Genomic DNA, 16,352 nt, shown 5'->3' with positions numbered 1-16,352 from the left:
CGCTCTTTGCGCATGCACGCGGGCAGGTCGTACTCCGCCGTAAAGCGCGGACGATGTCGGAGCCGCCGGCGCGTGCGGAGGTGCGGCGCTTTGAGAAGCGGCTGTTGGTGACGGGCGGCGCCGGTTTCATGTGAGCAGTGGTCTCGTAGTGCCGCGGCCTTGCAGTGGGGCCAGGCGGCGCGAGGCTCCGTCGCGGGGAGCCGTGGGACGTGGCGGTGGGCGGGCCGGCGTGCTGGGAGCTCAGAGCGTGTCCTGGGGTGGGGCTGCGACTGGTCGCGTTTCTGTGTGCCGCCAGTCTTAAAAGGCTGAGCGTAGGTACGTGTCCCTCCTAAGGGGAGCTTATGGCCGCGTGTGGGTTATCGTACGTAGGGGTACCTTAAGATCCCTCAGTGGGCTGTCCTTTTGAGTGCGACTCCCTCGTTCTCTGAACCCCTTTATTACCGGGCGTGTAATCTGTCATTGCTTTGCTGCCTGAAAACCAGCGATGTGATTGTAAACATGGTCTTCTTCTTCCATCCTGCAGTGCTTCGCATGTAGTTGTGTCGCTGGTCAGAAACTATCCCAACTATCTGATTATAAATCTGGATAAGGTAAGCGGGCTGTCTTCTTTCTTGCCAGGCAAGACCCTTTTATTAAAGCTTTTTAATACAGCCTGTAGTATCATAGAATCACAGAATGGCCTGGGTTGACCATGATCATCTAGTTTAACCTCCCTGCTATGTACAGGGTTATGTTGAAGTGTACTTGGAATGCTATTTGTTGAATTTCCTTTTGACTTCTCACTGGTTTCCATGTGAGAAGTATCAAACAATTATTATCCTAAGGGTTTTGAAGTGATGGATATCCAAGCACTTATGAAATTGTTAGGATATCTTTCAGACTTCTGTGTTTCTCACGCTTTATCATATTTGCTTGTGAGATAGCTTTTCTTTCAGAGAAATTTTTGCTTTATTTGTAAATTTGCTTGTAATTGGGTTGGAGCTGAGTTATCTTTGTCCATTTTCATGAAAACTACTGATAATACTTTGTGTATTTCTCCTTAGCTTGACTACTGTGCAAGCTTGAAAAATCTTGAAACTGTCTCTGAGAAGGAAAACTACAAGTTTATCCAGGTAATAAAGTCTTCTTTTCTAGGAAACTTGTCTTTTTCATTTTTGTGTGGGTGTTTTATAGCAAAGTAACATAGTTTCCAGAGCTCCCAAAAAATTTGAAGGTAAGGCCACTGCTTTACCATAAATTAAAGTTGAAATTGCTTCTTCACTGTTGTGAATAAGTCAGTGTATGGAATATGCTTCTGTATCTGATACTCAGATAGACATAAAAGCAATTATGTCATTCGTATACCTTTATTAAAAGACCTTGTGTTTCAGCTGAGAATTCTGACAGCATAAAGCTGTGTGACATTATTGTCTGACTCTTATGTGAAGCAGTCTTTGAAAATAAATATTACATTGTACAATAAAGATTCAGAATATAGAAAACTGTCTTTCAGGATGATTCATTCACTTCTAAGTCTGCTTTTGATAGGTGGAACAGACAGGATGGCCTCAGATTTGACTCTCCAGGCTTATCTGACACTCTTAGATTTTCCATCTTCAAATGCAGCAGCTTGTCATTTCCCATGCTATGTGACATATTCTTTATTCTATCCATGCTAAAGATCAGGCTATGATGTTCTTAGTTCTGCTTTTGTGTACTCTGTAGTTGTTTTTGAACATGGTCTAGGTTCAAGGTATGCTTTTTCTTCATAGGATGTTGCTGGTTAAATTAGTTTACTGTTCAGTATTTTAGTCTCCAGACAGTGGATGGATTTAGACTTCTTGTTTGGATAAATGCTCAGGCTGCTGAGGTTCTGTTGTGTGGAACTCAGTGCTGATGCTAGGTCCTTTGTCAAGCTAGGCTGTCTGAGATTGCAGGGCATCAGAGAAAAGCATATGGTTCATGTTTCTGAAATATCAGTCAGTTTAATATATGTGACAGCTTTTTGCAGTGGCAGGAAATGTAAACTGAGTTTCTCTCTTAAATTCAGGCAGTCAAACTTTTCCACACTTGTTTGGTGATCCCCATAGCTGTTAATTTTTTTGAACCTTCCGAATTCTGTTAGATTCTGGATTATCCCGGAGTTGTTGGATGCAATTTTGTTGAGGGAAAGGGAATATGTACCAAGCAAATACACTCGGTTTCAGGATACCAGAAGTACTCTTGTTGTTTTTCCTAATGTTTTCAATACCTCCCAATGCATGATGCAATATGTGTGAATGCTGTATAGGGCACAAGACAGCCTACATCTAACTGTGTTTTAGAACAAAAATATACGCTCAAGAAATCTTACTGAATGCTCTGTCTTTAAAGAGGAAAATAAAACAAAACTGAAAACTACTGAATTTGGTTTTCTATTAAAAAAAAACAAAATAAAACGAATCATTAAAAATAATCCAATTTCTTATATGCATTACTTCTTTGAAGCTGTTGTTTGGAATAATTGCATGAGAACTTCTAAAAGCATAGCTTCATTTGAACTGTGTTCAGTTAATTGCCTTGTTCTTGAAAGTACAAAAGCCTTCATCCTCCCCTGACACTACTTCCTTTGAGGTACTCCTGTTTAAGTTGAGCCAGTAGATAAGTATCAAAAGCTTCTCAGTTCTTGTTTACATTTGAAAACTGCCCTTGTTTGTTTGTCACACTAACAAACCACTCGTGTCCATGCTGTGCTCATTTCCAATTATCTCGATGATTCTGGTAGTAAGAACAAAACCAAAGAAAACTGCTGGCAAACTTCCATCTGCTTTTGACAGCAGTGGAAATGAACTTCATCTCTAATGCCACTGGGTGTCACTGTCTGCAAACTTTATTTGCTCTAAGCAGGCATCCCAATTGTAGCATTTGCTGTGTCTTTGCTGTGTATGTTTTGGAGGTCGTGTTGTTTCTGGTGTTAAGTAGTAATGTAAATCCTGAAACGATGTATCTATGGCTATTGCTCAAAAAGTGAAGATCATCTTTTAGGCATGGCATTGGTATAATGCCCCAAAATTTGTTGCTAACTGTTTCGTATCTGTGGAGAGCTAAAAGAAAGTATCTAATTGTATCTAAAGGTCTGGATTTCAGTTAATTTCAGGTTATGAATTCCACTTTTTAGAGTCATAGTTTTCTATTATTACTATTAAAGAGTAAGCTGAGTAATCCCAGGATTCTGATAAAAGGCTTGTATTTTGGCTTTGCACGCTTGTTCTTATTGCAGAGCTTTTTCCTTGTGCCTGCTTTGTAATGATTTGTTATGTGTTACTTGGTACAAATTGAAGCTTACTATTTTTATCAAAAAATAATTCATTTTATTTCCTGTTTAGGGAGACATTTGTGAACCTCACTTTATCAAACAGCTTTTTGAAACTGAGAAAATTGACATAGTTCTTCATTTTGCAGCCCAAACACATGTAGGTGAGCACTGCAGCATGTTTTAGTATTATTTCTGTATATATGTTTTGAAATAGTATACTGACATTTTTCATCTTTTTTTTTTTTTTTTTTCCCTTCACATAAAACAGATATACAATCTAACATCTTTACAGACTGCATGATTCAGTTGGTTGGCCTTTTTAACTTAGGAGATTCATGGCTTTAGTTAAACAACAGTCAGATAAGGCAGTTTTTAATTTCGGCCATGTATATATACGTATTTGCCTATTACATTTTAAGTTCCATCTAGACACGTGTAGCTGACAGTGCACACATGTCATGTGGTATCTTGAAGACAGTTTCCCTTGATTGACTGCAACCTTGCAGGAAAAATTAGAGTGGAAGCTAAGAGTGAGTGCAGCTCCCCTTAGAATTCTTCCAGGGTTCAAAAAAGTGGCAAAATGGATTACACATTGAAGTGCCAATTTCAGATTGTCAGTCTTCTGTAGAGCTGTTAATGAGAGGTATGCTTGGCACATTCCTTCCATAATGAGCAGAAGTCATTGAAAAATTCTCTGATCTCTGGGAAAATTCTTTTCAGATTTGTCAACATTGATATGCACAAAGTCATTAGGTCAGTGGGATGATTCTAAGAATTACAACTAGTGGTAATTTGTTAACAGTAATAAATATATATTGTGGTTTTGAATGATACTTTTCTTAGTAAACTTGGCACTTCATGGTGACGAGGGGAATTAGCTATGCTGCCATTTAACTAGAACTAATTAGTGCTATTTCAAATTGAATATCCCCAGATAACAACCTTTTGCTCCTCATTCCGACCTATTGTTGAGAGCAAGGATTTTTTTTTTTTCTCTTTGTGTAAGTGTAGAAAGTGTCTTAGTTTAATGATAACCTTGCTACCTGACAATCGATCGAACTGGTGGTGAAATCATGAAATCATAGAATTGCTCAGATTGGAAAAGACCTTAAAGATCATCAAGTCCAACCTAACCATACTACCCGAACTCTAACAGCCCTCTGCTAAATCATGTTCCTGAGCACCACATCCAAACAGTTTTTAAACACATCCAGGGGTGGTGACTCAACCACCTCCCTGGGGAACCTGTTCCAGTGTTAACAATCCTTTCTGTAAAGAAGTGTTTCCTGATATCCAACCTAAACTTCCCCTGGTGCAACTTCAGGCCATTTCCCTTTGTGCTGTCACCTGTCTCCAGTGAGAAGAGACCAGTCCTGCTCTCAGTGTAAGCACCCTTCAGGTATTTGAAGAGAGCAGTAAGGTCTCTCCTCAGCCTCGTCTTCCCCAGACTAAACAGCCCCTGTTCCTTTAGTGCTCCGTGTTTATATTGCTGCTGTTAATTGTTACAGTTCATTAGAAAACCATGTATTGCCTAAATTTAATCAGAATTGTGGGTTGAATTTTTTTTTTTAAATTCTTTTCTATAGATCTGTCATTTTGGCATGCCCTGGAATTCACTTATGTGAATGTTTATGGCACTAATGTACTGGTTGCTGCTGCCCATGAAGCCAATGTAGAGAAGTTTGTCTATGTCAGTACAGATGAAGTATATGGAGGCAGCACTGATCAGGTGAGTTTAAAAGTGGGTCTCTAATCTTTCTTGGCTTCTTTGAATGTGTTATTTTTGATAATACTTAAACTTGCAAGCAGGTACTTCTTTTGCTTCTAGAAAGCTGAGTATCAAAGTTGTCCTGAAGCTTTTCTGTAGCATGTTTTATTTTGAACGTGCTGAATGCGTACTAGCTAAAGCAGTCAGATTGGTGTCTTTAATGACTTGTGGAAACTTCTAAAAGATACTCCTCGTGAATCGTAGTAAATCTTAAAGATGTTTTTCTGAGGAGAGGAAAACAAGTCAGGAAGTAACTGGAATCAATTAATTTCAGGGGTAAGGGTCAGGCAAGAGCAAGGCATTTTGTGTAAGTGATATTTATGATAGCCATTTTAGAGTCTCTCTTTTTTATGCTTGGGATGCATAGAATCTTCTGAGTTGAAACGGACCATTAAAGGCCATCTAGTCCAACGCCCCTGCAGTGAATGAAGGCATGCACAGCTAGATCACATTGTCCAGGGCCTAAAGGAAAGGTGACTTGCTCAGTCTAGTGTGTTTGAATATCTGGGGATGTTTATAGAAGTTGCAGCTGTGTCTTTTGTAGCTTGAAGACTTACCTGGGCAAGAGCAATTGAGTAATGCAAGTTTTCATTTCAGGAATTTGATGAATCCTCACCAAAATGTCCTACAAATCCCTATGCCTCCTCTAAAGCTGCTGCAGAATGTTTTGTTCAGTCTTACTGGGAAAGGTACCAAGTAAGTTAATGGAAGCTTCAAAAGCTCTGAAGCTCATAATCTTACACACAAATGTTGAAAAGAAAAATCAGTTGTAGACAGCACGATACTGCATCCTTCCTGAGAGCTAGTTCTGTAGTTTGGATGTATCAGAGTCCTGCTGCTGCTTACTAGTGGAGGTGTACTGAAGGAGGCCTGGGAGGGACTAGTTAATTTTAGACTGGAAAATAACCTGAACAGAAATGTCTATTTTTTTCCCAAAATAAATGAAGAGAACAATAGCACTTTAAAAATATATAGTGGTTAGCTGGAAAGACATTCATTTGTAAGTAGAATCTTCAAAATGCAAATTGTATTGACTAGTCTTATAAGTGGAGAAAAGATAAAAGAAAAAAAACACTATTCAAATTTGTTCAGGAAAAAAATAGTTTGGTTTTCAAAGCTTTATTCTTTCCATTTTGGCGTGACATTCTGCAAAGATGTTTTTGACGTCAGACTGACTTGATTATGATGTTGATGACTATGAAACGTTTACTTGGGGATACAAAAGAGTGAGCAAGTTTTCAGTCAACCTGATGCCCGTATGTAATGTCCTGTGATGGGACTGGAAGATGAGGAGCATCTGTCACTCTGGGGGCTTCTACAGGCTAAGGAAGCCAGAGGCTTTTGTCTAGAGGCAAACATATGGATAGCTTGATTCATTAATACTTGTGAAAACATTCAGATTTGTGATGAAGCATTGTAGGTGTGTCACTACTTATTGACCAGCCAGAAGCCTACAGATTTTTATTTATATATATACATACTTAATGTTTAATCACATGCATATTTGATGTTCTTAAGTTTCCAGTTGTTATCACTCGAAGTAGTAACGTTTATGGACCGCACCAGTATCCAGAGAAAGTAAGTTAAGCTAATGCTTTACTCTGAGCTTCAATATACTATAATCTAAGGTTTTTGTAATGTTACTTTTTCCACCTGAGAATGAACTTTCCAAAAAAGCACTGCCTTACAACTATATTTGTCCATGCTTATCTGTCCATGCTGATTTTTTTAATCTGCTGATCTCACAGTAAAACATTCTACCATCAGTACAACAATATACAGTTGTTCTGATTGTCAATAAAATATCAGATAGAGATTTCCAGTTACTTGCATGAGTTTAGCTGCAGTTATTTTATTCTGTACTTTTTCTGGTTTTCCAAGAACATTTAACTGACAGGATTCTCCTACAAATAACTTCTGTTCATGTTCTACATGCAGTAGTTAGCAGTGTTAAATTGTGAGGCAACACTTCAGAAAGTGAATTTGAAGAGAGCAGTATGTCTGCTATAAAGTGGATGTTCTAACCTGTGTAATTACTTCTAAGTTCAGGGTATTAAGGAAATGGACAAAATTAAAAATGTTCCTGTGGCTTCAGTTTAAAAACTTGTTTAGGCTTTTAGAACATACCTAAGCCTAGTATGACTGCAAATACCATGCGGAAAGCTAATTCCTATTGCTTGACTAGTGGTTATTTACCATCATAGAATCTTTAGAGTTGGAAGGGACTTCTAAAGGCCATCTAGTCCAGTCCCCCTGCAATGAACAGGACACCACAGGTAGGTCAGGTTGCCCAGAGCTTGATCAGCCTTGCCTTGAAAGTCTCCAGGGATGGGGCATCAACCACATCACTGGGCAACCGCTCCAGTGCCTCACCACCCTCACTGTGAAAGCATTCATCATTATCTCTAACCTAAATCTACCCTCTTTGAGATACTTCCCCTTGTTCTATCATCACAGACCCTGCTAAAGAGTCTGTCTCCTTCTGTGTAGCTCCCCTTTAGTTACTGAAAGGCTGCTATCAGGTCTCCTTGAAAACCTGTTTCACCAGTTTTCTTACTGTGTGTTTAAACCATGTTCTAAACAGTTGGCAGTAGTCAACCTTATTTTAGACTCTAGTGCACTTCTGTGTGTGAAAGTGATAGCACCATTTTTGTGTGTAAATCATTGCATTTTTAACTTCTGATTGGTAATAGATGACCACAAAGGTAAGCATCTCAACACAAGAGAGGCATCTATTCTTAAATAAATGGATAAAGTGAAAAACAAAAAATGTGAACTGTGGACTTCAGGAAAGGCAACTGTGGTGTACAAAATACTCTGCTTACTCTAGGAAAAAAGAAACCTTGCAGTTTCTAGGCTTAGAAAGCATTACCTGCTTAGATTTTAATTTCAGCTTAAGTTTGAACTTAAACTATTGAAACAATCCTATTATTAAAGCATGTAATGATATGTGCTGGTAAAACACCCTGTTGTTTGCAGAACAGCTTCTAAAATATTTCTTTTTATTCAACTGTTTAGGTTATACCAAAGTTCATATCTTTGTTGCAACAGAACAGAAAATGGTATGTAACTTGTTTTACTTTGCATGTAATTAGTTATTACATAAGCATTTATAATTTCCTAATTAAGCTTTGAATTATTTTAGTAGTAGCATGTACTTAAACAGCTGACTTGCATGTTTTTAAACTGAAGCACTTTCAGGTAAATTCTTACAGTAGAACTGTGTAAAATGCATTTTAATAAATGCAGTGCTTCTATTTAGGTATTAACAAAAGTCTTCTGCTTTTCCCTGTTCTTAAGCTGTATTCATGGCTCTGGACTTCAGAGAAGGAATTTTCTGTATGCAGCTGATGTAGTAGAAGCATTCCTTACTGTCCTGAAGGAGGGGAAGCCAGGTGAAATTTACAACATTGGAACTAATTTTGAGATGTCCATTGTCCAGCTTGCAAAGGAGTTAATCCACTTAGTGAGTAAAAAGCTACAATGCTTGTCATTGCACATATGAACAATTCTCTGTTGTAGAATTTTTGTATCTCTGCGAGTTAGTTCAGTGCTTGCAGCAGATCTTAGAGCAAGGTGTTAACCTTTCTGTGGCAGCTGTGCTATGTGCAGTGCAGGCTATCACAAACTGTTCCACTGCATTGATTGTCCTGTCTGGGACAGTAACTGGGGTAATGATTAAAAATAATTTATTCTCTTTCATGTTGGCTACTTGAATTTTGGTCTGAAGATGATGTGGGAGATTGAAATGTAACAGACTATGTGTGTTTACTAAGCACTTAGGGAGAGATATTGGAATTGTTCCAAGTAGTTTTTATAACTTTAGTTTTTATAACTTCAGTAGTTCGGTTGTTAATTCAGGCAAAAGACCATTTCTGTTTGTTTTTTTTTTAATTTGTTTTTTTTTTTTTTTTCCCTTCCACTTGTTGTCAGATAAAGAAGACCAGTTCAGAATCTGAAATGGAGCATTGGATGGACTATGTAAAAGACAGGTAAGAGCACAGCTAAGTGTGTGCAGGAGAGCTCTATCCTGAAGAATCCAAATACAGTTTGTTTATTTCTCTGAAAGTGCTTTTGCTCAGCAGGAGGGTTAGCTTACAGGGAATTGGGACCTGATTTGCTTGCCTTTTTAAACTTGTTTTCGGATTTGGTGCCTGAGATACAGCATACTGTTTAAAACTAACATCTCCAGTTACTACTTGAATCTTTGGAATGCGTATTGCTAATCTTTAAAAGATGCAAATTTTCTTCAAACTACTGAAGCTTGTTCTGAGATAGGGATTGATTTTACGTAGCAACCAGATCTTTTTGTAAGGATAGTTTATTTATTACTTTGTCCTCAACTTAACTTGAACAATTGTCTCTCATTTAGCTTTAATATTTTGGTGTAAATGTGACTAGTTCAAATTTAAGTGTGCTTTGAGGTAACACCAAGCTGAGTGGTGCGGTTGACACGGTGGAAGGAAGGGATGCCATTCAGAGGGACCTTGAGAGGCTAGAAAGGTGGGCCCAGGTGAACCTGATGAGGTTCAGCATGGCAAAGTGCAGAGTTTTGCACTTGGGCCAGAGGAATCCCAGGCATTTATATGGGCTGCAGAGAAGGACCTGGGGGTCCTGATGGATGGAGAACTTAATGTGAGCCAGCAGTGTGCTCTTGCAGCTTGGAAAACAAATGGTGTCCTTGGGTCCATCAGAGTAGGGATGGACAGCAGGACAAGGAGGTGATTTTTCTCCCTCTACTCTGCTCTTGGGAGGCCCCATCTGGAGTACTGTGTCCAGGTCTGGAGCCCCCAGTACAAGAAAGACGGAGCTGTTGGAGAGGGTCCAGAGGAGAGCCACAAAGATGATCGGGGGCTGGAGCACCTCCCCTAAGAAGACAGGATGAGAGATCTGGGCTTGTTCAGCCTGGAGAAGAGAAAGCCATGGGGTGACCTCATTGCAGCCTTTCAGTACCTAAAGGGAGCCTACAAACAGGAGGGGAGTCAACTCTTTGAAAGGATAGATAACTGCAGAACAAGGGGAAATGGTTTTAAGTTGAGGGAGGGAAGATTTAGGTTGGATGTCAGGGGGAAGTTCTTTACAGAGAAAGTGGTGAGGTACTGGAACAGGCTGCCCAGGGAGATTGTGGATACCCCATCCCTGGAGGTGTTCAAGGCCAGATTGGATGGGGTCCTGGGCAGCCTGGTCTAGTATGAAATGGGGAGGTTGGTGGCCCTGCATGTGGTGGGGGTTGGAGATTCATGATCCTTGAGGTCCCTTCCAACCTGGGTCATTCTGTGATTCTGTGTTACTACTTTAAGTGTAAAACATCAACATGCTGAAGTTAGGGCAGCATAAAAAATGGGAAGCTTCTGTAAATGCTTTTGCTGAGTGTTTCCATTTTTAACTGTGAGCTTGATTTCACTCTGTTCTTTTTTCCTCCATTTCATTTCTGCAGCGACAATAAACCACTGCATACTTCAGATATGACTCTTTCTCTAGAGTGATTAGGAATCACATATCTGCTGATAGCTGTTAAGAATTCTGAAAGCCCTAATAATACATACTTTCTGTTCATGTTTGGATAGTTCAAGCAACTGAAGTGTCTTTAAGTGCCTTTTTCTAAAAGGAAGTGTTTTTCACAATCCTCTCTAAATTTACCGTAGGACTCTGAACAAAAATTGCTGCTGGCTCACATGGTGTGCGTGTTCTATAGGTTCTCGTGTAATTCAGATTAAGGATTTTATTCATCTATATTGAGCCCTGGCTGTGAATCTGGAATTGTAAGTGGGCTCACAGGTTGCCCAGAGAGATGGTGGATGCCCGTTCCTGGAGACATTCAAGGCCAGGCTGGATGGGGCTCTGAGCACACTGATCTATCTGTAGGTGTCTCTATTCAGTGCAGGGGAGTTGGACTAGATGACCTTCTAAAGGTTCCTTCCAACTCAGAGGATTCTATAATTAAGATACCTTACTAATGTTTAATTTTGAAGGACTTTAATCGTGATAGTTACTTGCATTGGAAAAATTAGTTGTTTCTCCTTGAGATTAGAACGTTTTAGTAACTGTGAAGTAGTTTGCTTCTGTGTGCTTGTATACTTCAACCAACCTGTATTCCAGTGTCAGTAATGCAGGCATGATAGACTAGACTACCAAACTGCCAGATTGTAGGGATAAAAATGTTTTGTACCTAAAGGAAGGAAATATTTCTGTACTGAATCTTGCAGTTTGAGATTCTGTATGCTCAGTATTACAGAGGTTATGCAGCTGATAGGCACTGTAATAGCCATGCTTTGGACATCTTTGTTCTTTAGATCTGAAGTCTGTGGGCTTGTATGGTGAGAAATCTGAGAGCACTGGCTTGTTCAGTGACCAGAGACCTGCAAGTGCACTGATTTTCATTGACAGTGCCTTCAGATCACTGTTCATTTCTGTGTGAAAACATTAATTCATATTTATTCTAGTCAGTTCTAGGTAGTTGGCTGTGCAAACTGAATTGTGTTGTCACAGCTGCACTTGGTTGCCACTTAATTGTTTTTTTTTTTTTTGAAGGTAATGTAATCTTTTTCATGTTGAAGGAGTGCTCAAACCAGAGGCATACCTAATCATGGCTTGAAGGCAGTTTAAGTTCTGTGTATCCAATTAATGAGAGAAGACTAACCAAATTGTTTTCTTTGTGTGTTTCATATTTCACCAGACCTACCAATGACCTGAGATACCCGATGAATTCAGAAAAAATGCACAATTTAGGATGGAGACCTAAAGTGCCTTGGAAAGAAGGAATAAAGAAAACAAGTATGTCTGATGCCTTTTACACTAATGGAAGTTAGGGGAGGAGGAAAAGAGAGGGGAAGAAATGATTCTATAGGCTAATTAATGAGAAACGAAAGGGAATGTGTTTCTCACTTTAATTTTACGTACATTAGCTCCATTTAAAGCTGTTTTTAATATTTTTAAAGAAATATAAGGTATTCTAGCACTAAAAACTAATTCCAGTAAGTCTTGAATAAATAATTTATAAACACTAAAACTAGGTTTTTTGGGACCTTTATAGGTTAAAATTTTGCATAGGTATCTGTTTTTCTGTTCTTGTAGTATCTGTAAAATAATTGAATGTAGTCTTTGTTCAATTTGACTCACCAACATTCTTCTTGTATTAGTTGAATGGTACAAGGAAAACTTTCACAACTGGAAGAATGCCGAGAAAGCTTTGGAGCCCTTTCCTGTGACAGAGCCATTTGCATAACTTAACGTTCCATAAGGTGGCTGGCAGCCTGAAGGAGTCTATTCTACCTCATATAGCCTTTTCTTCAAAACCTGCAATCAAGTGACCACACTGAACTCTTACTGTATTCAGGATAACGTGAGCCATGATGAATGCGGAGTAATAGAAAAGACCTTTGGAAAGGTTCAGCACTTTATAAGTTTAATCCATTGATTTCAGCTTTTGGTGCAATATTGTATCTTCACTAGGTATAGATAAACTTTTTTGAGTATTTTACAGGGTGAAGAACTTTATGTTAAATTAGTGTAATAGATTTCAAATCTTCCATATTCCTTTGGAATGAGAGGATGATGATTACAGTATTTGGGATTGCAGTGAGAATGTTCATTCATGAGCATACTTAGCTCTGAAGTTTTTCATCTGCATTAGTTTATTTTTACAGTGTAATGTGTTTTGTCACTTTGAACAGTTGTCTTCTATTTCAAATCAAAGAGAATATTTCTAGAGAATATAAATCAGTGGATAAAAGCTAAGTATGGTACCCATATGGTTCACGGTTCTTTATTGTTGCAGTATTATCTTGAGTAGAGGACCAGTTAAACTGTTATCTTCCTAATGCTCAATTTCTAAAGGAGTGCAGGTAGAAAAGGTGCCAAGAAAATAGCTGTTCTTACTGAAATTTCTATGAGCCTTTCTTAAGCTTTGCTTCTTGTCTTGAATGTCATCTGTTTACTGTATTATGGCCTTTTACTTCAATTGTAACAAACTTGAAGTACTGTAACACAGTTAACATTCCGGTAGCATCACTTTCTGTGATACAAAGGTGATTTATTGAGGGAAAATTTTAAATGCTTCATTTGAATTGTGGGTTAGCACACCTTTTTCAACTCTGTTTCACTTGTTCTTTGTGGCAAATTTTAAAGATGTAACAATATATTGAGTTGATGTAAAATTTCAGAAGAAACTTCAGTTCTGGAAATCTGTCAATAAATCTTTGTCAAATGTGATTTTTTGCTATAAGTTACAGTGTAACTGATTTCACTTAACTGGGTGAATAAACTCAGCTAGTGCATAGCAGCTGGAAAAGCAAATGTGTATTTTTTTTTTTTTTCCTGTGTCTTAAGGAAAAGGTTCTTCACTTGTTTTGCATACCTCATTTCAAATATCAAATAAGAAACTCTTGTCTTTATCAGGGCATGTAAGTATTTAACACAATTCCAGACACTTCTGCCACATAGAGCTGTGAAAGTGTAGGGTTAAGATGCTAGAGCACTCCAATCTCTGAAGTGGTCTCTTGCTGTGAATGGGAATTGTTCTAAATTCTGAAGTCTCTTGGAAATTAACAATCAAAACAAGTATAAGCAGAAGTGTTTTCCTTATGCAGAAGGAATAGAGTTTGAGGCATTTACATCAGCTTTGTCTGTGCCTGTTTTGGAAGTAGTTGCACACTTAAATAGTGCCTCTGCTAATGGCAGTGCTGCCTTTGGAACTACAGTGCTCCTAATTGCACTGTGCTGCTTCTGTGTTGTATGGTGCTGTTGATAGAGTGCTAATGTTGGTTGATAAGAATCGTCTTGAGGCTGAGTAGCAAGCTTTGTAACTTCTACACCAAATATGTATTCTATAGCCTTGGAACATGTATCTGTGACAAGGTGGGATAATAATGCTTTGCTAGATTGCATTGCACTTATTGTTTTTGAGTTTCTGATGCTTAGTTTGATACTAGAATCTTCACTTGGGAGTGAAAATTGCAGGTCTTAATATAGACTGGTCTGTTAGAATATTTGGCATACTGGATATGTACCCTTGTCCCAGTGACATGCTTAAATCTCTTGCATTGACTGAAACATGGCATTGGTATATTAAGATTTTTCCTGAGAGACAGCTTACAATACATGGTGTTATTTAACCATCTGATCGTTTGGTGCTTTACAAAAGTCAGTAACAGGAATAGGTGAAGTATTGCAAAGATGCATTTCTGCTGTACTCGTTCTTGACATGGCAAGTCGTCTGGGTGAACTGCAGTGAGAAACATGTATTTCCTGTGTGTTTATGTTGGAGAAATACATCAGAAGCACAGCAGTGCAATATATGTTGGTGATATAAAGAGCCTTTAATTTTAGGACTGGAAGTTATAGGTTCTTGAACTTGTTTTTTTAATCTGACAAATAGGTATGTTGTCTTTGAGATGTTAAAAATAATTGATGTGGTAATGTCAGAAATAGAAGAAATGAGTACTTTGCAATTGAGTAGAAATTTGGAAAGTTATTTTGAATGTTGGGATGCTGAAGATGCAAGCTTTAATGACACGAGGAGCATTATTGAGAATGGATGTGTCAAAAAGATGATCAGCTTTTAGTGGAAAGTGTTCTACTTCATGTCAATGTTTTTGAAGGTTTAATCAAAGTGTTTGAGAAGCTAAACCCGTTTTTCTACTCAGCATATTATTATTTATTATTTAAATCGTGGAGTCTTTGAGCTGCTCTGATGTTGTAGGTCAGGTTGGCTTAGCAGGTGAGTTTTCTGATAGCATTCATTTCTCAAGGAAAAGTCTTTACTCCAAAAGAAAACTGCTTGTTTTGTTGCTAACCTTCTGTCTTCTGCTGTAGAAAGAAAATGACAAAGGATCCGCTAGTGAACTCTTAACATGGGGAGCTGTAATGCTGTAGGGTTATGCTTCACATTTTATTTGCGAGATATGAAAAAGGAAAAGGTGGTTATGTTAAATTCTATGAGCACAGAAATTTTTGTCTGCTTTTCTCAAGGTTTGCGTTGTTGTGAAACTGAGGTTGCCCTCATAAAATAAGTGGAGTAGGTGTCTATACTGCTTAAATTGGGGAAGCTTTCTGAAGGAGAAAGGCTGGCCTTTGGAAGAGGGATTCTGTCCATCTTCTGTGGCAGAGGAGAGGCTCAGACTTCAGAAATTTTTAAAACTCTTCTACATCTCTGTTGGGTAACTGTTGTGGGATGGATTAGTTCTTCTGCAAGCAACTCATAAAGTGCCATGGGCTTGTGAAGTGTGCACTGGGGGGAAATCAACATTGCTGTGTTTTCTTAATGCACAAAGCCTGCAAGTTTCTTGCAAGCAGCAGTGGAAGACAGGCAAAGCAAGCGCCTGAGGCAACACCAATTGCTGTCCAACTGCCCTAGGAATGATGGGCTGTGGGGCCTGTGTCTGCTGGACTGTGTGGGAGCTGTGTTTGGTTGTTGGGCTGATAAGAGTGTGAGGCAGCAGGCAATGGAAGTTTCCTCCCACGTATCATGAGCGTGAGCAAGGGACGTCCTCACAGACAGATCAGGCTGGAGCTCATGGGACATGGAATAAATGCCTAGCTGTGGGAACAGGCTAGTTTCTGTTACAAATACATTTGGATGGTCTTGGCAGATCTGTAGACACAGCTTTCTTTACAGGTGCGTCCTTATGTAAAACCACTGACAAATGAGTCCGGGGCTGTGCTTCCTTTTTGCGTGTGGGTACACCAGCTCTGTGTGGGATTGGTCATGCTTCAGAGTGCAGTTCTTGAAAGCTCAGAGGCAAAAACACTGCTGATCTAACGCTCCTGAATCCCACAGAATATTCTATTTTTTGCCATCCCCAAAGCTTGCAGGCAAAGTACTTTTCTTTTGAGTGTAAATGGATGCAGATATCTGTATATTTTTGTGTTAATGCCGTCTCTGCATTGAGGTGCTGTTGTCGTTTGCCGTGTGTCTGGTAGCACGGAACATCCAAAAATGTTTCTTCCACTTAAAATATCCTGAGTCATCAACCAGATACTCTGTAAAAAATGGATTTGAAGCAATTCCTGAGAGTCCTACTCAGTGCGAGCCGAAATAGCTCAGTTGGGAGAGCGTTAGACTGAAGATCTAAAGGTCCCTGGTTCGATCCCGGGTTTCGGCAAGTAGTTTTGCTTCTTTTTTTATCCCCCTCCGCTCTCCGTACACCCCGGAGGCATCAGCAGACCGAGGCTGTTCCCGTACACAACAATACTCAGGACGGCCGGGCAGCCGCCAGCCGCGCCCCTCTCAGGCGGGGCGGCCTCACTCCCCTCGCTCTTGGAAAAACCCGCTGAACGTGTGGGCCGAGCGGGTAGCAGCGCCCTCTGTCG

General features: G+C 39.3%; 1 protein-coding gene and 1 non-coding gene across 4 annotated transcripts; both read left to right on the top strand.

The window, feature by feature from the left end:
- Positions 1 to 47: 47 nt before the first annotated feature.
- Positions 48 to 13,284, top strand: TGDS (TDP-glucose 4,6-dehydratase). 3 transcript variants are annotated; one of them, XM_042868276.1, is made up of 12 exons: positions 48 to 130; positions 524 to 590; positions 1,044 to 1,112; positions 3,345 to 3,435; positions 4,861 to 5,003; positions 5,640 to 5,738; positions 6,561 to 6,620; positions 8,061 to 8,104; positions 8,343 to 8,508; positions 8,976 to 9,034; positions 11,719 to 11,816; positions 12,182 to 13,283. In XM_042868276.1, the coding sequence occupies exons 1-12, from the start codon at positions 54 to 56 to the stop codon at positions 12,265 to 12,267; spliced, it is 1,059 nt and encodes a 352-aa protein (XP_042724210.1). In that variant the 5' UTR covers positions 48 to 53; the 3' UTR covers positions 12,268 to 13,283. The 3 variants fall into 3 exon arrangements, with proteins under 3 accessions (XP_042724210.1, XP_042724213.1, XP_042724211.1); XM_042868279.1 differs by lacking the exon at positions 6,561 to 6,620 and having other exon boundaries at positions 8,094 to 8,104; positions 12,182 to 13,284; XM_042868277.1 differs by lacking the exon at positions 6,561 to 6,620.
- Positions 13,285 to 16,071: 2,787 nt separating this feature from the next.
- TRNAF-GAA lies at positions 16,072 to 16,144 on the top strand. Its single transcript has one exon. It is a non-coding gene; the product is annotated as a tRNA-Phe (tRNA).
- The last annotated feature ends 208 nt before the right edge of the window (positions 16,145 to 16,352 follow it).

This window comes from Lagopus leucura, unplaced genomic scaffold, assembly GCF_019238085.1.
Source record: "Lagopus leucura isolate 7727_CA_CO unplaced genomic scaffold, USGS_WTPT01 Super-Scaffold_100001, whole genome shotgun sequence".
NCBI lineage: Eukaryota > Metazoa > Chordata > Aves > Galliformes > Phasianidae > Lagopus > Lagopus leucura.
The sequence above is the reverse complement of the archived record's forward strand: the minus strand, read 5'-3'. Positions and strand labels throughout refer to the sequence as shown.